We start from the raw sequence: 22,161 nt of genomic DNA, 5'->3' as shown, positions 1-22,161 counted from the left end.
AAAACCATTCTTAGCTCAAGGGCCTTAGAAACAGGTGGCCCTGCTCTAGGATAAGGTACTGGGTGGAGATCAAGGGCAGGGGCTTGGTAACAGCTTCCCCAGTCATTAGATGACTCACTGGACCCACAGAGGAGAGGAGGTGGATCCCAGCCTTTGTTCCCTGGCCCCCACAGGGAGGTCATTAAAATCACATTTGCCTATTCCAGCCCTCGTCTCATTTTGTATCTTCTAGAAGACAGCAGAGCAAATATCATGCAAAGAATAGACTTTGGAGTGTGCCACTATGTGCAAATCCCAGTTCTTTCAATGCCTGATTTTTGAGGCCCGGTTGTACCTTTTACTAGCTCTGGGACATCAGGCAAGTCACCCCTCAAAAGGCTCAATCTGTTCATCTGTAAAAATGGATATCCTCCCAGCACTGATGAGATTAAAGGAGAGCCTGCCTGTAATGGGCCCATGACCAGTGGGCGCTCAAGTGTTCATCTTCCTTCCTTGACACCGGTCCCATCACTTGCCCTCAGCTGGCTGGGAAATGTCAGGCAAGAGGAAAATTCACGCTGCCTAGGACTTTGCACCACAATCTTGATCAAATCCTGAAACAAGACAAAAGAGGCCTCCACTCCAAGCCGGGCCCTCTACCTCAGGTGATTTTCATTGTAACTACTCTGAGAAGTCCCGTCTCCTGACTTACTGGCATCTGGAGAAAGTTCCTGGGTCTGGGCCCTGATGAAAAACTTGTATTGACAAGAGTGGTTCATACCACCACGCTATCCCCATCCGTGTCACAGGCACTCCCAATTCTGTCCGCCCAAAAACCATACAGAGAAGCTGCCCTGTGTGTCTGGTGCTATTTCATCCAGCTACAAGCAGGAGCCAGGAGGCTGGCCTCTCCTGGATCTCATGAGGGGCATTTGCCCAGAGGCTGTGTGGGCACGGGCCTGCTCCCACCGCGCCCCCTCCACGGCCCCCTCTGGCTCCGGATGGGCCATCATGAAAGCTTGAGCCGCCCGGATCAGGTCCTCTTCCCGAAGCCCTGGGACAGGCACAGTGGGGATGCCTGCGATCATCATGGCCAGGGTAAGGATGCAGATGTCAGGCTGGGAGCCGGCCTCCTTCCCCCCTGCCTCAGAGGGCATCGGTAGAACCCCTGGTGACAGCCCACACAGCAGCAGGGGCCCAGGCCTGCTGGGGCCACCCAGGCGGGGAGCTCTGCTTCTGGAGCAGCCATCCTCCCAGCCCAAGCTCTCCGGCTGCCTTGCGAGGGGGAATCTGTGGTTGTATCGGCCATAATCCTTCCGCTGCAGTGGCTCCCAGCCAGCCCCCCCAGGGCAGCCCCTGGCTTCCGGCACTGCCAGGGCTGGGCCCCAGGCCTGGGCAACAGGAGCCACCTGCTCAGCTTTCTGGCTCACTGGGCCTAGTCCACCAGAGGCCACCACCACTGGCTCTATAGGACTATAGAGGCCAAGGGATGAGCCTGGAGAAGCAGCCCCACCTGTAGAGACAGGAACGAGATGGAATGTTACTCTCAGTGTCTTTCAGGAGGCCCTGAGGGGCAGGGCATAGAAGCAGAGTACTGGAAACAGGAGTGATTAAGACCAGCCCAACAGGGCTGTCTAGTGGTTGGGAACTAGGTGTTTTACTCATTTCCGCACTCCCAGTCCCCAACACCGAGTAGGTAATGGAGAAGTGTTTGTTGAATGAATGAGTGAGCAGGTAGCTACTGGCAAGACCTTTTGGAATGGCTTTCTTCAGAGAACTGATTCCAGGGCCAGCCCAGAAATGTCCAGCAGAACCTCCACCTCCCCAGAGCCAGGAAAACAAGTTCTCAGGGAAAGTTGTGGTGCCCCCTCCAGTTCCAGGAGCCCCTCTCTCACCTTGGCTGGAAGGCGGAAGACCTTGATGAGTTTGTGGAGACATGAAATAGGACATGGCGGCCCCAAAGCCCCCGTTTGTGAGGGAACAGTCCTCTGCCTCCTGTCCTACCCCTTCCACCATTCTAGAATGTCACCTCATAGTCCCTCCCTTTTACACCTGGAACCCACCTCACAGCACTGACCTGTTCATTCTAGAACCTGTATATGACAATAGCATGGGGTTAAAAGAGTGCTGGACCAGGAACTGGACATTCTAGGTTCTTACCTCTACCTTGGGCAAGTCACTTGGATAATTTTGTTCCTTGATATTCTCCTCTGTAAAATGGAAGTAATGATACTCCCTCACCAGAAGTCGTGAGCATTAAATGAGATTATCTGTCATGGAAGCAGATGATCAGAGATACCAATAAAGAAGCGAGTGCTTTGTGCTCTGCAGTATGAGAAGGAGTGCTCTGCCCTCGTTCATTTGCTATGTGACTTCAGAATACATTCCCGTCTTTAGGCTTCGGTTTCCCATCTGCAGAATGAAATCGTTGGTCCAGGGTGTCAAACTGGGATGGACATTAAATTCTTTGGGGAGCGCTCAGAAATCCTGATGCCCAGCCTCCTCCCAGACCAATTAAATCCGAACCCCTGGGTCAGACCCAGTTAGTATTAGTCCCTCAAGTGGTTATACTATATGCCAAAGTCAAGACCTCTATCCTAGGGGAATGCCCCTCAATCCTGGCTGTACATTAGAATCTCTGGGGAGCTTTTACAAAAGAACAACGTGTAGGCCTAATCCTCCAACAATCAGAATGGGAATCTCTGGAGATGGGGTTTGGGGCATCAGCTCTTCAGTGTATCTCAGATAACCCTAATGAGCAGCCCGACTAGGAACGCTGGTCTAGGTGATGTCTATAATGCTGTCTAGGGGCGCCCGGGTGGCTCAGTCAGTGAAACGTCTGCCTTCGGCTCAGGTCATGATCCCAGGGTCCTGGGATTGGAGCCCCACATTGGCTCCCTGCTCGGCAGGGGAGGCTGCTTCTCCCTCTCCTTCTGCCCCTGATCATGTGCTCTCTCTCAAATTAAATCTTAAAAATAACTAAATAAAATGCCCTGTCTTGCTCTGACCTGCTGACTCTCAACGTTTCTACAAGTGCTGCTAATGGGCTTCCAGGGCAAGGAGACCGTCCAGTGATCGGTGTCAGCATCAGCTGAGTTTATTTCCAGGCCTGGCCAGCTCCGGGGCCAGGACATGCTCGTGGCCCGGTTCTAGGGCCGCTGCAGGCCTTTACTCGTACTTGCAGAAATCCTTAAGTCCTTTCGGCAGGTGGAGCCCATCAATGGCCAACCGGTGCACCACGCTCCTTTGGATGACTAGGCGGCAGAGAGTCTGCAGGGACGGCACTGTGGAAAGAATGCTGTCAGAGGCAAACTTAACTGGAGGGGCATCTGAGGCTGAGACCCAGAAGACCTAGGTCCTGGTTCTCCTTTTGTCATTAACTTGGGCAAGTCCCTTCTGCTTTCTAGGTCCAGCCTGCATCACAGGCCGTTTATGTGGTTGACATAGCACCTCTTTCAAAACCTCCACAATGCTGCAGCCCTGTTTCTATTGGAACCCCCCCTTAGCAGTTGCTGGGGGCACAGGCAGTGTGCCTGACTCACCTGTGCACACCTGGCCTCCAGCACAGGTCTGACATAAGAGTGGGTTCTAGTTCACTGAATTCATAAAATGATCAGAGGTATAATAAAGGGCTTAAGAAGGCTAGGGGCGCCTGGGTGGCTCAGTGGGTTAAAGCCTCTGCCTTTGGCTCAGGTCATGATCCCAGGGTCCTGGGATCAAGCCCCGCATCGGGCTCCCTGCTCAGCAGGAAACCTGCCCCCGCCCCCTGGCCTACTTGTGATCTGTCAAATAAATAAATAAATAAATCTTAAAAAGGGGGGGGGGGCTTAAGAAGGCTATAAAGGACCAGATCACACGAACAATCTGGAGCCTATGATGCCTTTCAACCGGTATGCCCAAATCCAGGAGCATTTGTCTAATAAGCACACAACTTCCAAGGCAGCCCAGGTGTGACAGTTTAAAATCCCTGCCCTAGGTTAATACAGAAAACACTGGCAAAGCAAGCAACCTAATAGATCACAGCTGAGATGGCGAAACGGAGGCCCAGAGCCAGGCAGTGACTTGTTCAAGATCCCAAGCAAAGGCAGAATTTCAAGTCTGATTCCCTAACTTCTAAACTAAGGCTGGACAAACAGAAGTCTTGCTAGCTGGTTTGAGAATCCTAGCAAGTTCCTGTTCCCACACTGGGCCAGGAGGGGTCGCTGCTCAGGGGGTGGGATACCTACAGCCATACTCGAGCTGGACCAGGCGCACGCTCTTGGTGGAGGCAAACACGTCCACCACTGCGTAGAGGGGCTGGGCGGCTGGCAGCCCCCGGGCGCTAGGGCCCATGTCCTCGCCGTTGATGATGATGTGCATGTCGGCAGTGCCGTCCGGGCGTGGGCAGAAAAGAACGCCCAGGCGGCTGCGGCGCGCGGTCGGTGGCAGCACGTTCAGCTCATACAGCTGATCCAAGAGGTGGCTGTAGAGCCCAGGCCGGCTGCGACCCACCAGGCGGTCGCGGGGAATGCGAAACTGCTCGATGCACAGATACGGTTCCACCAGGAGGGCTGGGGGGCGGCTGGGGGCCAGTGCCTCTGCCTCCGGGCGGTCCTCCCGGGGCACGCGGTTGTGATGGCGCGTAATGGCGAAGACCCAGGTGTGGCCGAGGCTGACTAGGTCGGGCAGCGAAAACTCGGGCACGGAGGCCAGAGTGGCGGGGTCTAGCGCGGTCAGGCCGAGGCGCAGGTGCCCGCACCAGCCCAGCTCTTTCTCCTCGATCTCGACCAGGAATACCTGTCCCGGGGCCAGCGGCTCGCGACTGAAGCATACGCCGTGAGCGAAACTCTCCACGCGTGTGGCCCGCGTCCCCGAGAGGTCCACGCGGATGTTGGCACCGTGCACCTGGTGGAAGCGGGTGGGACGGGGCTCGGGACGCGCGGATCTCCAGGCCGCTCCCAAGTCCACGGGGTCGGAGACAGCAGCCATCTCCCGGCCACGAGACAGGCCAGCGGGCGCCGGGGGCTATTTTGGGAGGCGTGCTCAGAGGGTGACCGCGGGGGCACCAAGTAAGGTAACCCTCCCATCCCCCCGACTGCCCTTCCCGAGGCTCTGCCCTGGGGTCCTAGCGCCGCTTGCTCAGCCATCCCGCTTGGACAGGGGCCCACCGGGAGGCCGAGGGATCCTGGCCGCCCACATCTGGATCATTTGATGGCTGGCGCGCGCGACACGACCTGGGAGGACCACGGACTCTGACCGCAAGCAGGCCGCCGCCTGCGAGCCGCCGATCCCGGGGGACCAGCGAGGCCCCGGCAGGATGACTGTCACGTGACGCCGGCACCCACGTGACTCCGACTTCACATGACATCCCGCGACCGGGCCCCTTCTGGAGAGCGAGGACGCGGGGGAGCAGAGGTGAGGGCGTCCCGGGAGGCCGGAGGGGACCCGCGGCCCGGGGCGGTGCGGTGGGTGGGCGCTGGAGCCTGGCCGGGGACTTCTCTGGCCGCGCGCCGCCAGCTCCTCCGCGGGGTCGGCCCGCGGAAGCGCCGAGGAGCGAGGGAGCGCGGAAACAGGCGGCCCCGCTTCCTGCTGCAGATGATCGGAGCCGCGCTGTCGCCTCCTTGGCTGCTGATGCTACTCCTGCCCTGGGCGCCCGCAGGCCAGGCAGCACCGGACGTCGATGAGATCCAGTGCCTGCCTGGGTTGGCCAAGCAGCCGGCTTTCCGCCAGTACTCCGGCTACCTCCGTGGCTCCGGCTCCAAGCACCTCCACTACTGGTCTGCGGCCCTCCCTCCGGGGCGGGGAGGGGACGGGGCGCGAGCTGGAGGAGGGTCTGAACCTCCTGGGGAGCCTGGGAGCGGGGCGCGCTGGGAGGGGTCCCTCCGCCGGCACTCACCCTGCTCTGCCTCCCCTCCCAGGTTTGTGGAATCGCAGAAGGATCCCAAGAGCAGCCCTCTGGTGCTTTGGCTCAACGGAGGGCCCGGCTGCAGCTCCCTAGATGGCTTCCTCACAGAGCACGGCCCCTTCCTGGTGAGTGGAAAGCCACGGTCTCCCCCCTACAACCAGGAAGGGGACAGTCCCTAAAGGGGGGGCTGGGGAGGAGGGAGAGCAGGACTTGGAGGTGTTCCCAGTGTGCAGTTCTCCTGAGCCTGGGTTCCCTCGTCTGTACCATTGACTTTCTATACCTCGCAGGGGGTTTGCCCGAGTTTGGAGTGCCCAGCACAGTGGCCCTTGGCACTCAGCCCTCTCTCTCCTCTTCAGGTGCAGCCAGATGGTGCCACGCTGGAGTACAACCCCTATTCTTGGAACCTGGTATAGCTGGAGCCGGGGGTCCCGTGGGGGTGTCCGGGCACTCCGATGGGTTGGGGAGCCTTCTTCAGTTGGTTTCCTCCTGCCATGTAGATTGCCAATGTGTTGTACCTTGAGTCCCCAGCTGGGGTGGGCTTCTCCTACTCTGACGACAAGACTTATGCCACCAACGACACCGAGGTGAGTCCAGTGCCTGCCCTGTGCCCCAGCCTCCCCAGTTCTCTAAGGGTAGCATGAGCTGGAAGAGAAGAACATGGCGCTAGAGTCTGTTTTTGGCTCTTTCGCAGGCTGTGTGTGGTCTTGGTGAAGCCACTTCCTCTTGCTCAGAGTGGGTGCTGGGTGTCATGATCTCTGAAGTTCTTTCTAGCTCCAATACCAGCAGCTTTCGGTTCCCTCCATCCTGCTTTCCCTAGGTCGCCCAGAGCAATTTTGAGGCCCTGAAGGATTTCTTCCGCCTCTTCCCAGAGTACAAGGACAATGAGCTTTTCCTGACAGGAGAGAGCTATGCCGGCATTTACATCCCTACCCTGGCCGTGTTGGTCATGCAGGATCCCAGCATGAACCTGCAGGTAGAGCCGCTGCGGGAGGGGAGTGAGGCAGCTTATGGTCATGGCCTTTCGGTGAGTGAGGTCAGGCAGGCCATCTTCCCTGTCCAACTTGGTCTCCTTTGTAATGCGCTTGCCACTGGCTGGACTGCTTCTGCTCACGTGCCTCCCAGGACGGAAACTCACCTGTCAGCCAGCCAGATCTGTTCTTTGAGTGGCCTCCCCACAAACCAGCTTGGATTTCAGTGTCCACATTGCTGGAGGTCTGGGTGTAGCCCAGGGAGGCTCCTCCTCTCCCTCCAGATGACCTGGATGCCCTGGCTGTTTCACAGGGGTTGGCTGTGGGCAATGGACTCTCCTCCTATGAGCAGAATGACAACTCCCTGGTCTATTTCGCCTACTACCATGGCCTTCTGGGGAACAGGTATGGGAGGGGGCGGTTGGGCAATCTCCCGGGTGGGGCAGGTCATGAGATCTCAGGTCTGCTCTCCAGGCACATGATACCCCCGGGCCCTACCCCAGTTTATGACCAGGAGGTGGGGGCTGGGGTTGCTAGAAGTGTTCGGTGCGGGAAGGGACTGAGGAGGGCTGGTAGGATGGCCCCAGAGCAGCTAGATGGAGAACCTCCATATCATCCCCTGTGATCCGTTTCCTTGTACCCTGGGAGGCAGGTGGTGGTGGGAGGTTGGAGGGAGAAAGTGGGAGGTCCCCCTTGGGCCTGAATGCTTTTGTGCCTCTCCTACAGGCTCTGGTCTTCCCTCCAGACCCACTGCTGCTCTCAGAACAAGTGTAATTTCTACGACAACACTGACCCAGAATGCGTGACTAATGTGAGGTTCTTCCCCCAACCTCTGTCACCCCTGACACCCCCAGCCCAGAGAAGAGGACCACATCCCTTCCTTGGGGACTCCCTGACCCTGTCCCCTTTGGTTTTCCTGTCCTGCCTCCTACAGCAATTTGGTGTTTTCTGGGACACATCTAGGGATGTGTTCCTGTCACTACTTCCTGTGACTTTCTGGGCAAATCCTAGAATCCCTGGGAGGGAAAGGATCTCTCAACATCTACAGTGTTCCAGGCACTGGGCTGACATAGGTCCACACGGATTATTTAATATTTAAGTTTCCTCTTTAAGGGACATCGTATTGTCCACATTTTCCAGAAGAGGAAAGTGATGTCGAGAATGTTAAAGTTACTCGCCTGAAGTCACAGTGCTAGGAAGTAGTGCCACCAGCATTTAGACCCCGGGCTGGCAGAGGCCTTCCACTGAGCCTCAGTTCCCCTACCTGTAAAAAAAGTGGGGGAAGGGTAACAACAAGAGGCGAAGCAGGAGAGTGATGAATCTTGGGACGTGTTGGTGAGATCCTGGGGAGACCAGGGCTTTGTGACACGGGGGTGGCTCGGCGTGTCATTGCAGCTACAGGAAGTGTCCCGCATCGTGGGCAACTTGGGCCTCAACATTTACAACCTCTACGCCCCCTGCGCTGGGGGTGTGCCTGGGCATTTAAGGTAGGCCCTGCGGTGTGCCCTGGGTGCCCTAGCCCCGCCTGGAGACGGAGGCACCCATCCCCTACTTCACTGGCAGGTTCGAGGAGGACACGGTCGTGCTCCACGACTTCGGCAACATCTTCACTCGCCTGCCGATCAAGCAGACACGGCATCAGGTGTGCAAATATCTGAGCTGCTTCTGGTGGGGGTGGACCAGGGCGGCAAAGACCCTGACCTTTGGTCTGCTCTCCCAGGTGCTGCTGCTGCGCTCTGGGGACAGGGTGCGCATGGACCCGCCCTGCACCAACACCACGGCCGCCTCCACCTACCTCAACAACCCTTATGTGCGCAAGGCCCTCCACGTCCCTGAGCAGCTGCCCCGCTGGGACATGTGCAAGTGAGGCGCTGCGGCCAGCCGTGGTCTGGGGGTGGCAGGCTCTCGGGGCCTGTGGGTATCAGACGGATTCCCAGGAGCCCCTTGGCCAGGGTCTCTCAGGGGTGGCCTTCAGGGTGTGGCGGTGAGTTAGTTGTACAGGAAGTCTAACCCTTCAGCTGATGAAGGTTTCACCAGTTCATTGGTAAAATGTTAGTTTGCTTCCCCAGTAGTGAGTCAACAGACCCTGTCCCCCACCCCCGCTCCACTACAGTTCTCAGTTGCACAGGTCTCCTGTGACCCGTGTTGAGTAACATGGTGACGCCCGGCATGGCAGGGGCCACTCAAGTCCATTCTGATTGACCAGTACCCCTGCCCTCCTGCCGTTAACGCTCTGTGGTTCTCACACCCGTGGGCCCCTCGGTGCTAAATCCCAATCGTGGGCCCGTCACTAAATGTTTCCGTCTACGCTTCCCAACGCGGGTGAGTGGAGGACTTCAGCGTTCCAGCCTCTCGTCCAACTAAGTCCTGGAGACGTGACACAAGGAGGGGACTGAATCCCAGCTCTGCCCCCTGGGCTGGAGCTTCGAGCTGGGAGGGGACAAGAGGGGGAGGTCTGCTATGTGACTCTGTTCCCCTTTACCTGGTCTTCATGGGGCCTGCCCATGTGCTCCCGCAGCTTCCTGGTGAATATACAGTACCGCCGCCTCTACCAAAGTGTGCAGGACCAGTACTTGAAGCTACTCACCACGCAGGTGAGTGGGGGCCGCGCGGTGGGGGCCACCAGCAACCTCAGGGCCCCCTTGAGAGTGCCACTCTGGACACCAGAAGCTGAAACTCTAAGAAACGAAGCCCAGTGATACAGGGTCACGATTTGAACATGGCTTTGTCCCCCACCCCATGCTGCTCTGTGGTAGGAGGCTGGGGGTTCCGCATCGGCCAAGGAGACTTTAGGTGGAGAAGAGCTGGGAGAACATGTTACAGACAGGCAAATGGAGGTCCAGGGTGGGAAAGAGCCTTGTCTAAGGTCATCTAGGAGACCCTGACAGCCAGTCAGGACCAGATTCTGTATCCACAGTGATTAGAGCAGGAGCTCTAGTGTCAAATGGACTGTGTGCAGGTTCCTTTACTAGCCGTATGACCCTGGGCACGTTTCTCATATCTTGAGATTTGGTTTCCCCACCTGTAAAATGGGGTTAATAACAGTATCCACCTTCACGGGTGAAGCATTTAGTAGAGCACTGGACATGTAGAAAACAGAAAACCTGAGTGTTTCCTGCTTCATGCTATTTAGCTGGGTCCCCTGAATTCCCTGAAGGGGTAGGGCTTGAACTAGGGAAGGGCTGGGTCCTGTGCTCACGCCAGAGCCCCCATTCCCTCTCTTGCCCGGCTTCAGAAATACCGGATCCTGCTGTACAACGGAGATGTGGATATGGCTTGCAATTTCATGGGGGATGAGTGGTTCGTGGATTCCCTCAACCAGAAGGTAAGGCACAAGGATCCCAGCTCTGGGGAGGGATGGGGCAGCTGTGCCTGGCAACTGGGCTCTGGGCAGACAGACAGGGCAAACCTGGGGGAGTTCCGGGGCCCTGAGGTCTTGCTGGCAGCTGTGGGTAGCAGCAGGCTGCTAAGTCTTTCCTGGTGGGGCAGATGGAGGTCCAGCGCCGGCCCTGGTTAGTGGACTACGGGGACAGTGGAGAGCAGATTGCTGGCTTCGTGAAGGAGTTCTCCCACATCGCCTTTCTCACCATCAAGGTAGAGCCTGGGCCTGACGAGGGTTGGCTTGGCTGGAGGAGATGGGGCAGGACCCACCCATCCTCTCCTCCCAGCTCTCTGTTACACTGGGTTACCGTCTGGGCCCATAAGAGCAAGTTTTCTGGAGGGAGTGGGAGAAGAGGAGGGTCACTGGCTGGAGGGATCCAGTAGGATGGAGGGGGCACCCAGGGGCAGGGGTGACACAGGAAGGTGATCTCACAGAGCTTTGCTTCTAGGGCGCTGGGCACATGGTCCCCACCGACAAGCCCCAGGCTGCCCTCACCATGTTCTCCCGCTTCCTGAATAAGCAGCCGTACTGATGGAGACCAGTCCCCCTTCTGCCTGATGCAGCCATACTGACAGAGACAAGTCCCCCTTCTGATCCAGCCCCTTTCCTTTCCTGCCTCTCCTGCTAGGAGGGAGGCCCTCTTTTATGCAAAATGCCCCTGTGGGGCAGATCCCGGCCTCCAGAACCAACCTACCCCCCCCCACCACTGACCCCTCCACAGCCCTCTGCCTCCCAGACCAGGCCCCAGTGCTTCAGTAGACAGCCTGGGGGAGTTAGCACTTTATTCCTGACTGGGCTGGGGCCTGGCCCCTCCCTTCATGCACTGGAACACAGCAGAGCTCAGCACAGCCCATGGGGAGGGTGGACGGACTGTAATCAATGGATTGACTGATTATGGAATTAAATTGGGTACAGCTTAAAGCCCTGTCTTCTCTGTGGCACTGGGGGTTAGGACACTATAGGCTGGGAGTGGAAGGTCCTGGGGGAGGGGATGACAGGCGTCTGGAGTCCCAAAAGCCCCTCCCAGGGTGGGCTTGAGGACTCAGGCAGCCGCTGTGGAGGGTGGAGAGGCACTGGATGTCCAGGGGTCCCGGGTGTCGGCAGGCCGGTTCTTCTCAATCACCTCTCGCAGCCCTTTGGCAAAGTGGAGGTCGGCCCCGATGGTGAGGAAGCCCTGTGCAGTGGGGCAGAGAGGGGAGTCTGTTCATTCCATCACAGAGGCCAAAATTTCAAGATAGAGACAGAGTTCTTAGCCTTGAGGGGTTCTGTATAGTGGGACAGGAGGAGCAGCAAAGAAAGTCTTCTAGCTCCCTGTGAAGGGTGTAAAAGAGAGGCTGCAGGAACACAGTCTGTGGAGGTCAAGGAGGGCTTCCTGGAGGAGGTGACCTCTTAGCTCAGACGGTCAAGATAAGTAGATATTCGGGGTGGAATCCGGGAAGAGGCTTAGAAGGTGAGGGCACAGCTGTGCCGAGGGCTGGAGAAGTCTGATATGGAAGATTAAAATGGGAGGGGCCGTCAATGAGGGAGGAGCTGGGGTCAGGTAGCCCAGTTAGGTTAGTGGTGAATCAGGGGCAGGGAGGCTCTGCCCTCCTCCGTCAACCCTCCCACTCACCGCATGGTTCGTCACCACCTCACGCACGAAGTTGATGCCCTCGGGTAGTGGGATCTGCACCCCCCGCCACATCCGCTCTGTGGGTGGGAGCAGTTGGCTCAGCCGGGATCCACCCAGCTCCCCTCTCTCTTCCCTCTCCTGCCCTCCGACCCCCAGCCCTACCGTTGAGCATGGGCATCACCCCAATCTGCAGCATGGTCTTCAAAGGGGCTTGCAGCGGGATCAGCTGGGAGGGAGAGGGCAGGACGTCAGGGCGAGCCGTAGGAAGCCGACAGGCCTCCGCTGCCCAGCCCTGACCCGGCCTCGGCACTCCCTCCACCCCCAACTCACTGCCAGGGACTCCAAAGCGGACTGGTTCGAATAGATTCGGAACCTACGGGAGAGAAAGAAGTGTCCAGTAAGCTCAAGGCCCAGAAGTTCCCCTTCCTCAGGCCACCCGATGCCCCTCAGTCTCAGCCTCAGATGTTCCCATCCTCACACCTGTCTGCGGCTTCTGCCACTCGCCAGATGTGCATCCCGGGGTGGGGGAGTCCTTTCTCCCGCTTTCGGTTCCTTTTCTTCAAGTTTGCTACTTGTAATTCATTGACCACTTCCTGTATACCAGACTTGGCCTGACCGCCTGGCATGTATGGTTTGTGTTTGTTTAATGAAACTTACAGAGCTTACTTCCTCCTAGGTACTAAGCATGTTACAGAAGTTAAATAGTAAGATATTTTAAAATGCCAATGTGACTTCATCCTCCCGACAGCTCTAAGAAGTGACTTCATCCTCCCGCTATGAAATGATCTGTACTTTTTAGATGAGGCAGATCGAGCCTAGAGAGCCGAAGGCATTCGCCTACGGTCTCACAGCTGGTAGAGGGCAGAAGCTGCCTCTAGGATCTAAACTCTTTTTTTTTTTTTTAAGATTTTATTTATTCATTTGACAGACAGAGATCACAGGCAGAGAGGCAGGCAGAGAGAGAGGGGGAAGCAGGCTCCCCGCTGAGCAGAGAGCCTGATGCGGGGCTCGATCCCAGGACCCTGGGATCATGACCTGAGCCGAAGGCAGAGGCTTTAACCCACTGAGCCACCCAGGCGCCCGTAGAATCTAAACTCTTAACCACGACCCTGCAATATCTCATTTAACCTCTGGGACAGTGCTGTCCAGTAGAACTTTCCGCAGACTGTGGCACATTTGCCCCCGCTGTGTAGTAGCCCCTGGCTGCCTGTGGCTCACACAGTAGGTGCTATTTTTCTCTCCATTTAGTCCATGAAGAAAATGAAGGTGAAGTGACTCTTAAGATTGGAAAAGCTGGGCTGTTTCTGCCTGAACCCCTGCGGTTAGGCTCTTTGCTGTGAAACTGTGGGACCGTGGGCACGTCACTTAACCTTGCTGGGCTGGTTCATTCCTCTCAGAAGACCTGCTCTGCCTGCCTCTGGGTCATAAGATAATCTAGAGAAATTCCACCTGATTAAAATGCATTTGTTACACATGAACAAAGACCCTAGCTCCCCAATAGCTGTAGATCTGTTGTTGAACAGGTGCGACTATCCTGAAGGCACTCAGGCTCAGCAAGGTGAAGCGCTTGCCCGAGACCTTGACTGGCTGCTTACCGGCGGAGGTCCAGCTGGGTGCGCAGCGCCTTCCCCCGGAGTGCCATCTTGGCGCTGAGACGGGCGTCCTACAGGCAAGGGGGTTGCAGCAGGGTTACTGACCCACGGGGTCCGCAGCATGCTCATCCCGACCCTCAGTACCCCCGCTCTAGTGTCCGCACCATGGTCATGCTGGACAGCTGGACCTCGGGCTGGTCAGGTGGGACCAGGGCTATGGTGACACTGGCAGTGACGGAGACCGTGCTACCCGAGGGCTTGATGGTGCAGCGAGGTGGGGCCAGGACGCGCAGCTCCAGCTTCAGCGGGGAGTCGATCACCGCTGGGCTCTGGGGACAGAGTGGGGGAGGGCGGGGATAGTCCCAGATCTGCTCCCTGATGAGCCCCAGGAGGGAACATGGGGTGGCTCAGGCTCTGCCTGCTGGGAGCCCAGACCCGAAAATAACAAGGACTGGTGTGGCTTCCCAGACCCTTCAGAACTGTGCCCAGCCTCTGTGCCTTTGCTCACGTGAGGGATGGAATGTCTCCTTCTACTGCTTTCCTGAGTTCTTGCTAGTGGGGATCTATCTCTAGCCACACTCCTCTGGGACAGTGTTTGCATCAGATATCCCCACCCTCTGCCGTATCGTCCTTTTCTCTGCACTGCTGTGCTCTTTCCCGTGTAGGCACTGACCAATATTTTGCCTATGTGAGCTCATTCAGACCTCATCATAACCATGTGAGGCAGGTGCTCTCATGCTCATCTTGGAGATGGGGAAACCAAGGCACAGAGAAGTTAAGTAACTTGTCCAAGGTTCTGGAGTCATCCAGGTGCAGACCCTGGGATGCAGACCTGGGCAGTCTGGCCAGAGAGTCCATGACCCTCCCCCACCACTTGGCCATCAGGTAGATGGTGACGATGGGGATGACAGCAGCAGGAACAGCAGCTTGTGTTTCCTGAGCAGTTAACCTGCGCCAGGGGCTGCTCTAATTTCTTTACGTGAATTAATTCAGTTAATCCTCAGCGACAGCCCTGGGAGGCTGTATAGTGTAGAAGAGATTAAGGGCAAGCCCTCTAACGGTCACTGAGATACTTTTTAGATTTTGACCTCCCAACCCTCTTCCCATGAAACAAGGGGAAATCATAAGGCAAAAGAAGAATACATCAGGGCGTCTGGCTGGCTCAGTCAGTAGAGCATGGGACGCTTAATCGTGAGGGTAATGAGCTCGAGCCCCACGATGGGCATAGAGATTATTAAAAAAATTAACTTAAAAAAAGAATACGTCGGTCATTGTTAGAGTCCCTACACTTAGAGAGCTTGGGTTCTCAGCCTGTGCTCCTCCTAGCTTCATGAAGCAGCAGCAAGGGCCCTTCCCAGACCTGGAATCGACCTTGACAAATAAGAGAACTTAGCCACAGGCGAGAGGTCAGGCCTTCTGTCTAATGCGCAGTGGCTGCAGGGGCCTCTGCTTGTACAGCTCACGCGTCCCCTCGCTGGTGTGCAGGTGGTATGGCCGCCCACCCTGGCCACGTCCCTACCTCCTGCCAACACTCACCAGTAGGACAATGCTCCCAAAGTAGGTGGCTCTCAGCAGCATGTCCAGATCGTGGGGCACCTGGAGAGGGGAAGAGGATGAGGCAGGGTTATCGGGAGTTTCGGACAGGTCCCCTCTTGGCCATCCAGCAGACAGACCCCAACATACCTTGTCCCCCACCAGGGACAGCTTCAGGGCTTCCGCCCGGAAGTAACTCTCCATGGCAGAGTCAAAGAAGAACTCCGAGAAGGCCACGTACACCATCCGCTCCTCCTCCTGCAGCTGGGGCTCTACCGCCCGGTTGGGCAGGCTCCAGTTCCCCTCAGCCAGAGGAAAGAAGGACCCCTACAGTTGGGGGATCAGGGTCAGCCTGGCCCAGCACCCAGATCTTCCCACGCCCGGTGCCAGGCCCCGTGAGGGTTGGACCCAGTTGCTATCTTTAGGGGTCTTATTAGCACAAATTTTAAGTTGTATTTATTTAAGTAATCTCTCCTCCCAACATGGGGCTTGAACTCACGACCCCAAGATTCAGAGTCGCATGCTCTACCAACACCCCACCAGGTGCCCTCATTGTTAGCACAACTCTAAAAAGTCATTCAAAGGAGGGCAGCTGGAGTTCTGCAAGGGAGCACTCCCATTAGGCCAGAGAAGGGACACCCAGGAAAGGGACTTGGGGAGGAGGTGGCTTGTGCGTGGGTCTTGAAAGATACAGAGCAGGAGTGAGAAAAGCTGCTGTTTACATTTACATAGATTATGTGCATAGAGCTGTTATGCCCAACTGCTTCAGGGGAGGTGGGAAAGGGCAGCGCATGAGCAAAGGCCCTGAGGCAGGAAGCCAGGGGCATATTTGGGAAAGAATGAGTGCAGAGAAACAGGGTGAAGTCAGAAAGGTGGGGCCAGACAAGGTTAACCAGGCTCAGAAGCCAGACCCAGGGGTTGAACCAAATTCTGCAGGCCATGGGGATCCACTCAGCAGTGGAGTGGCCCAGAGCTGTGCCTTCAGAGGACAAAATGAGCAACACCGGGAACAAGGAGGAGGTCTAGTTAGGCCAGAGACACCACAGCAGCCAGGCAGCTCACCCGGAAGTCCATGTCCAGGTTGCTGTCGGAAGCGACTGGGTTCTTCAGGAGGGAGTAGTCGATGCCAACCAGCTCATCCACAGAGCTGCGAACTGTGGGAAGGAGCGCAGTCACTCAAGCTGTGTTCACCCTTCTGGGCCTGTTTCTCATCCACAATGTGGTGATTAGAAATCCTCCCTCGTAGGGTTGTTGTGGGGATCAAATTGGTTTTACGTGGGAAGCACTCAGTGCTCAGCAATATTAATGACCACTCCTGCCATCGCCACCCCTATGACAAGGGCTCCATGAGATCACTAAACAAGACGGCAAGGGATTCTTTTCCCTCATTGTTCCCCATGCCCTGTGTGTGGGGCGTGATGATCTCTACCCCACAGCAGGCAGAGGTCACAGCAGGAAAAGGGAATTCGTGTTAGCTGAACACCTGTTAAGTGCAAGGGATGAATACAGACAAGTTCCCAGTGATCAGCAAGTCCATATCGAGGACATAGACAATCACCGCTCAATTACTCGTTCCAACAACCCCCACAGGGAGGCATTGGCAGCCAAGCGAAGACACCAGGGCCCAGAGAAAGGTGAGTACTTACCTAGGGCCACATGGCCAGTCAGCAGCAGAGGCCCTATTTGAGGCCAGGGCATGGCAGGGGGCTACTCTGAGGCCCTGCCTGGCAGCTGCATACCTAGCCCCCTCCTCACCCCTAGTCCAGTCCCAGGCATGGCCCGGAGCTTCCCTCCCGGCCAGCACCAACTCACCAGGCACAGTGTCCAGGAGTGAATTGAGGAGCACCGTCCCTGCGTGGTAAAGCACAGGGCAGATCTGCGAGGTGGGGTCTAGAGTCAGGGCCTTCCAAAGAGGGGAGGGCACCCCACACACACACTACTGCTGTACCTGCTGGTTCAGGAGAAAGCGCATCCCCGAGATGATGAATGTGGAGAGGAACTCGTACACCTTCCTGCAAGAAGGGGAGAGACCACGTGAGCCCAGACTCTGCCCTACCCCAATCCAGGCCCAGGAGAAATCACTAGCCTGAGAGATGGGGAGGAGGTGGCTCAGCTTTACTGTACTACCACCTCTTTAATGGAGGGTTTCCAAATCCCCTCTCTAGCCTTATTCTCAAGACCTAATCCCTGCCCCCACCAGCCCCATGAATTTACCCCCAGTTCTTCAAACCTGCTGTAAGCATCCCCACTTCCAGATGCTTACTCATACCCTCCCTTCCACCCTCAGCGTTCCTGTCCTGTATGTCCCTCTGTATAGGCTCAGATGCTTCCTCTTCCAGGCAGTCTTCCCAGATTACCCTCTTCTGAACTCAGGGAGGACTCCGTCCCTCCCTCAAAGCCCCAATAACAAATATTTTGTCCCTTCAGCTAGGCTCTGAGTTCCTTTATGAATCCTCAAGGACTTGCATATACATTATTTTTTTGATAAATAAAAACTTGGCAGTCTACCAACACCCGATGATAAATCCACCATCTTTTCTTTCCCACTCTCTTTGAGAACAATCACTAAGTCCCCTTCTCAGCCCCAAACCTGAAATTATGCTATTGTTTTTATCAGTAGTAGTGAGGGCTACCAATTACTGAGTTCATGTCCAGCTGCACATACTGATCCTCACAATTACTCTTACCTAGGAAGCTAGCCACTAACATGCCAGGCACTGTTCTAAATATTTGTACATATATTAACAAACAGTCTTCAGAACATAAAATTATAAAATAGTTCCTATTATCATCCTCATCTTACCAATGAGGAAATTGAGGCACAGAGCTTCAGTGACTCGACCAAGGTCACACAGCAGGGAAATGAGGATGCTGAGAGTTGGACCCTGTTGACCTGGCTCCCAAGTCTGTGCACTTTGCATCGTACTAGGCAGTAAGGCTCAAAGGGGGGTGCCCTGGGTTGGAGATCGGGCTTACTTGAAGGTTCCCCCGAAGGCTGCGTGCATTCTGGAGACCGAGGCCTGGCAGGAGACGTTGGACACTTTGATGCGGCCAGTGGCATCCCGGGAGAGCTGCAGAGCAGTGCGGATGGACACACCCTCGGCAGAGGCATTGATGTAGCCCCCATCATACCTGCAAGGGGGGGTGGGGCAGTCAATGTCCAGCCTAACAGGGTCTTCGCCAGCCCCCACCCACCCCATACCTCATGATACTTTTCTTTAAAAGATTTTATATATTTATTTGACAAAAAGATCACAAGTAGGCAGAGAGGCAGAGAAAGAGGGGGAAGCATGCTCCCTACTGAGCAGAGAGCCCGATTTGGGGCTCCATCCTAGGACCCTGAGATCATGACCTGAGCCCAAGGCAGAATCTTAGCCCACTGAGCCACCCAGGCGCTGCGTCATGATACTTCTTTTTTTTTCTTTTAAGATTTTATTTATGTATTTGACAGACAGAGATCGCAAGTAGGCAGAGAGGCAGGCGGAGAGAGAGGAGGAAGCAGGCTCCCTGCTTAGCAAAGAGCCCGATGTGGGACTCGATCCAATGATCCTGGGATCATGACCTGAGTCGAAAGCAGAGGCTTTAACCCACTGAGCAACCCAGGAGCCTCCTGTCATGATGTTTCTTAATAAGTCTTCACTTCCCCGGTTTACTAGACACTCTACCAAACCCTTATGAAGTGGGTCTGCTTGTCCCTATTGCACAGATGAAGAAATTGAGACACAGGAAGGCTAAACAATTGTCCACAGCCCCGCGGCCTCCCGGCCCTCCTGACCCACCCTCCACTCCCCGGCAGTGCCAGGTCCTCACAAGAACCAGTAGAGAAGCTGCCTCCGGAAACGCAGCCCCAAGGACGCGTTGCTGATCTGTAGCACCAGCTCTTGCTCTGGCTGGAAATGGAGCTCAGAGGATGTCAGCTGCAGCTCTGTGACCTTCACCCTTCAGGAAGCCTCGGGATTAGTTTCAGGACCACGAAGAGGTGGTCTCACCCAACCACAGAAAACTCATTCCCTCCTCCCCCCCGTCCAGGCTTGGGAAAGCTGAGGTGGGTGGAAGGAATTCTCCCACTTCCCCTCAAGTGCCGAGCCTGGACTTGGACAGCTTGGAGATGAGCTTCTCCAGACCCAGGTGTTAAAAGTGAGCTTCACCCCTTCTTCAGAGGCCTGATTGCTTACACTCCCTTCCCTCTCACACCCTGTAGTGATTGACCTGCTCTTTTAACCGAATGCTTTGATTTTGTCTCTGTCTGCTGAGCTGCATATTCCATTTCTCCTATCCCCACCATCGCAAGTTCTTGTCTCTTGTTTCCTGGTACCTTTCCCTTTAGCTCCATCTCGGGGCCTAGACCCCACTCTCATCCAAGGGCAAGTTTCCTGACTCCCCCTTTCCGGGGCTCTTTAGCCACGCCTCAGCCTGCAAGGATTCTGCTTTGCGGTTCTTGGTCCCGCCTATGTTGGAGGGCTTGGCCTTTATATTCTCCGCCCCCATCCTGTTTCTTGAGTCCCTCCCCCAAGATGTGGCCACGCCCCTACCCCACCCACTTTGTCCCGCCTCCCCCCGGCCCGAGGCCCCGCCCCGAGGCCCGAGGCCCCGCCCCCCAGGTCTCCTGCTTACTCCGAGATGTTGTAGTAGAATTGGCCTTCCCGGCCCCGCAGGTCCGGAATGGTGATGGTCTCCAGCTCTTGTTCCAGAAAGCGCAGGCCCTCCTGCTTCACTGAAGTAGCAGTGAGACCCTTAGGTCCTGCGCCCACGGCCTGGACGACCCCTCCCTCATCGGCCCTCAGCCGGCCCAGCGCCTTACCCAGCTCCAGCGCCTTGGAGGTGATGCGGATCTTGCAGCCGGGGAGCTCCGCATGAGCGCCTACCAGAAACGCTAGGAGGAGGGCCCCGAGGAGGGCCATGGCGAGCGGGCCTGGGGTGGGGTAGGGTCGCTGGAGTCATCAGGGCCGCCAAAACCCACTCCCCGGTTGTCCAACCAGAAAAGGGACTGGCCGGATCCTTACCCTCGAAACAGCTCTTCAGGGAACTTGGAACCAATTATATTGCCTCCATTTGGCAGATGCGGAAACTGAGGCTCAGAGAGGCGATGCGACTCGCGCTCTGGTTCCCAGAGGATTTGGGACACGGGGGAAAGGGAGGGGACATCTTCGGTCCCCCCGTGCACCCGCCACGTGATGAGTTTGGACCTCCCGGGTACCAGCGCCCCCCCTTTCCTTTAGCAGAGGGCGGGCGCGGCTTGCCTGTTACTATGGAAACGGCTGCACGCGCATTCCTGGGGGGTGTCTCGCAGTCTCCCAGGCCCCGCGCCGGGGGGAGTAGAGGGGGCTGCCGGCCCGATCTCGGGCTCACCGGTCTCCCGGCTCCCCCGGGTCCTAAATCCCTGCCATCGCGATTCGGCCTGGTACCCCCCCACCCCCATATCAGCGCCCGCCTTCATGGGATCTCTACCCCACCCGGGTTCAGTAGACCACGCAGCTCAGCGAGGGGCTGGGGGTGGATGGGGACGCGCCCCAACTCACTGCGGCGGAGCTGGGGCCGTCGGTGCGGTCACGTGGGGCGGCGGGCTGAGCAGGGGATCCGGGCGGCGGGGTCTGGCGGGCAGTGCTGGTCCTGCCGCCTTTATAATGCCGGGCCTCTCCGACCCCCCTCCTCGCTCCCGCTCTCCCCTCCTCCCTCAGGGGCTGGGAGGGGACGGGGCGGAACGCTGGCAGCCGCGAGGGTGGAGAGGGCTGTACAGAGCCCCGTGACAGGCCGGGCGCTGTCAAGACAAGTGGGGGACCCAAGCCGGGAAGGAGGGAGGGAAGTGCAGGAATTGGCCCGCCCAATCCCAACAGTCCTTGCTTCTCTGGGACCTTGGTTTAAATTCCAAATGCCCATGTCTTCTTGTATGATCCTGAGCAAGTCACTTCACTTGGGTCACTGTTGCCTCAGTTTCCTCATTCAGCAAAATGTGCGGGATACTTGGGACCACCCACAAAATCAATGCCCAAGGCACATTTTCTTCCTTTCCGCCTACAATCATCAAGACCTCTTCTTGGCAGGCTTCACCCGGGGACCCCACCACCACCACCACCACCAAATGTCTCTATGTCACTATGTAGGGACCTAACAGGCCCTGGAGACTTCTCCCACCAGAGTCCAAGCAAGTGTTGCCTGCCCAGGAGGTCGGCGCAGACTGCTGGAGTCACCCCAGAGGCAGGCAGGGTTGGTGTTTCCCAGGGACTGTGGGTTTTGTGTGTGTGAATCTTTGAAGCTAGGTTCTCCCCGCAGTATCTCCATCTACTGCCTGCGGTGTGTCCCCAGCTCCTGGGACTGGCACAGAGTAGGTGCCGGCTAACCCTAACCTTTGTTTGTTGTCAAATGGATGAAAGCGGAAAGGAAAAGCAATAAAGGTGAGTGTCCACTGAACACATATGTAGCACTAAGCACACTCATCCAGGTAGGAATGCCAACATGTCCTGATTTGCCCAGGACCTTCCTAGCTTTGAAACTGAATGTCTCCCTTCCGGGGAACCCCCTCAGTCCCAGGCCAACAAGGATGGTTAGTCATCCTAGATCTAGAGGAACTTATTTAATCTTAACCTATGAGGTTGGCACTAGTATGGACCCACCCTAGCAGGAAACCAGACGTAAAGACCACTGGACAGCTACTACCAGAAAACCCACGAACTGTGAAAGGGTGGGAGGTGGTATTTCTAGCCCAGTAGCTAGTGCTTAGAATCTTGAGTCCGACAGACCAGGATTCAAATTCTTGGAATTCGTCCAATTCTTGGACCCCTACTGAAGCAGCGCTGAGACTCAGCTTCCTCTTCCAAAAACAGAAACAACAAGGTCGTTGCAAGAATAAATGTGCCTCCTGGCTGTACTGAGCACAGTACATGGCACACCATTAGTGCCAAATAAATACTGGCTATTCGGATGAGAGGCACACCCCACAAGCACATGAGACAGAAAGGGTTGAGGAGAGGAAGGAAGAAAGAGCTAAGGATATCCAGAGGAGGAAGTGCCTTAATGCCTTTGAACTCTAGTAGCCCTCACTCTTCCTGGAGCCTGGCTCAAGCAGAAAACCTGGCAGATGTTAGTTTTCTTTCTTCTCATTTTCCTTTTTTTTTTTTTTTTTTTTAGATTTTATTTATTTATTTGACAGAGTGCACAAGCAGGGGGAGCAGCAGGCAGAGGGAGAGGGAGAAGCAGGCTCCCTGCTGAGTAGG

At 56.3% G+C, this 22,161-nt stretch overlaps 4 protein-coding genes across 7 annotated transcripts; 1 reads left to right on the top strand and 3 right to left on the bottom strand.

Moving 5' to 3' along the window:
• Positions 1 to 12: 12 nt before the first annotated feature.
• On the bottom strand, positions 13 to 2,819 carry LOC111141799 (spermatogenesis associated 25). Its single transcript, XM_022494618.1, has 2 exons — positions 1,875 to 2,819; positions 13 to 1,492 (listed from the first exon to the last, which is right to left on the bottom strand). The coding sequence occupies exons 1-2, from the start codon at positions 1,993 to 1,995 to the stop codon at positions 861 to 863; spliced, it is 753 nt and encodes a 250-aa protein (XP_022350326.1). The 5' UTR covers positions 1,996 to 2,819; the 3' UTR covers positions 13 to 860.
• A 235-nt stretch (positions 2,820 to 3,054) lies between these two features.
• On the bottom strand, positions 3,055 to 5,105 carry LOC111141798 (neuralized E3 ubiquitin protein ligase 2). Of its 2 annotated transcripts, none has more exons than XM_022494616.1 (2): positions 4,206 to 5,105; positions 3,055 to 3,263 (listed from the first exon to the last, which is right to left on the bottom strand). In XM_022494616.1, exons 1-2 carry the CDS (start codon positions 4,945 to 4,947, stop codon positions 3,148 to 3,150), a joined length of 858 nt encoding a protein of 285 aa, XP_022350324.1. In that variant the 5' UTR covers positions 4,948 to 5,105; the 3' UTR covers positions 3,055 to 3,147. The 2 variants fall into 2 exon arrangements, with proteins under 2 accessions (XP_022350324.1, XP_022350325.1); XM_022494617.1 differs by having other exon boundaries at positions 3,162 to 3,277.
• A 124-nt stretch (positions 5,106 to 5,229) lies between these two features.
• LOC111141795 (cathepsin A) lies at positions 5,230 to 11,134 on the top strand. 2 transcript variants are annotated; one of them, XM_022494612.1, is made up of 15 exons: positions 5,230 to 5,373; positions 5,554 to 5,735; positions 5,877 to 5,988; positions 6,220 to 6,270; positions 6,361 to 6,447; positions 6,681 to 6,836; positions 7,145 to 7,236; positions 7,558 to 7,642; positions 8,227 to 8,318; positions 8,395 to 8,473; positions 8,552 to 8,694; positions 9,350 to 9,425; positions 10,067 to 10,156; positions 10,321 to 10,425; positions 10,662 to 11,134. In XM_022494612.1, exons 1-15 carry the CDS (start codon positions 5,320 to 5,322, stop codon positions 10,743 to 10,745), a joined length of 1,488 nt encoding a protein of 495 aa, XP_022350320.1. In that variant the 5' UTR covers positions 5,230 to 5,319; the 3' UTR covers positions 10,746 to 11,134. The 2 variants fall into 2 exon arrangements, with proteins under 2 accessions (XP_022350320.1, XP_022350321.1); XM_022494613.1 differs by lacking the exon at positions 6,220 to 6,270.
• Positions 11,135 to 11,204: 70 nt separating this feature from the next.
• LOC111141793 (phospholipid transfer protein) lies at positions 11,205 to 21,109 on the bottom strand. 2 transcript variants are annotated; one of them, XM_022494610.1, is made up of 16 exons: positions 20,470 to 21,109; positions 19,752 to 19,862; positions 19,565 to 19,664; positions 18,761 to 18,889; positions 17,927 to 18,082; positions 16,899 to 16,962; positions 16,763 to 16,826; positions 16,013 to 16,104; positions 15,101 to 15,277; positions 14,954 to 15,013; positions 13,582 to 13,746; positions 13,421 to 13,488; positions 12,156 to 12,198; positions 11,988 to 12,051; positions 11,826 to 11,902; positions 11,205 to 11,387 (listed from the first exon to the last, which is right to left on the bottom strand). In XM_022494610.1, exons 2-16 carry the CDS (start codon positions 19,849 to 19,851, stop codon positions 11,256 to 11,258), a joined length of 1,491 nt encoding a protein of 496 aa, XP_022350318.1. In that variant the 5' UTR covers positions 19,852 to 19,862; positions 20,470 to 21,109; the 3' UTR covers positions 11,205 to 11,255. The 2 variants fall into 2 exon arrangements, with proteins under 2 accessions (XP_022350318.1, XP_022350319.1); XM_022494611.1 differs by lacking the exon at positions 20,470 to 21,109 and adding an exon at positions 19,954 to 20,433.
• Positions 21,110 to 22,161: the final 1,052 nt, after the last annotated feature.

The sequence above is a fragment of the Enhydra lutris genome, unplaced genomic scaffold, assembly GCF_002288905.1.
Source record: "Enhydra lutris kenyoni isolate GAN:26980312 unplaced genomic scaffold, ASM228890v2 scaffoldscaffold6, whole genome shotgun sequence".
NCBI classification, from domain to species: Eukaryota; Metazoa; Chordata; class Mammalia; order Carnivora; family Mustelidae; genus Enhydra; species Enhydra lutris.
The sequence above is the reverse complement of the archived record's forward strand: the minus strand, read 5'-3'. Positions and strand labels throughout refer to the sequence as shown.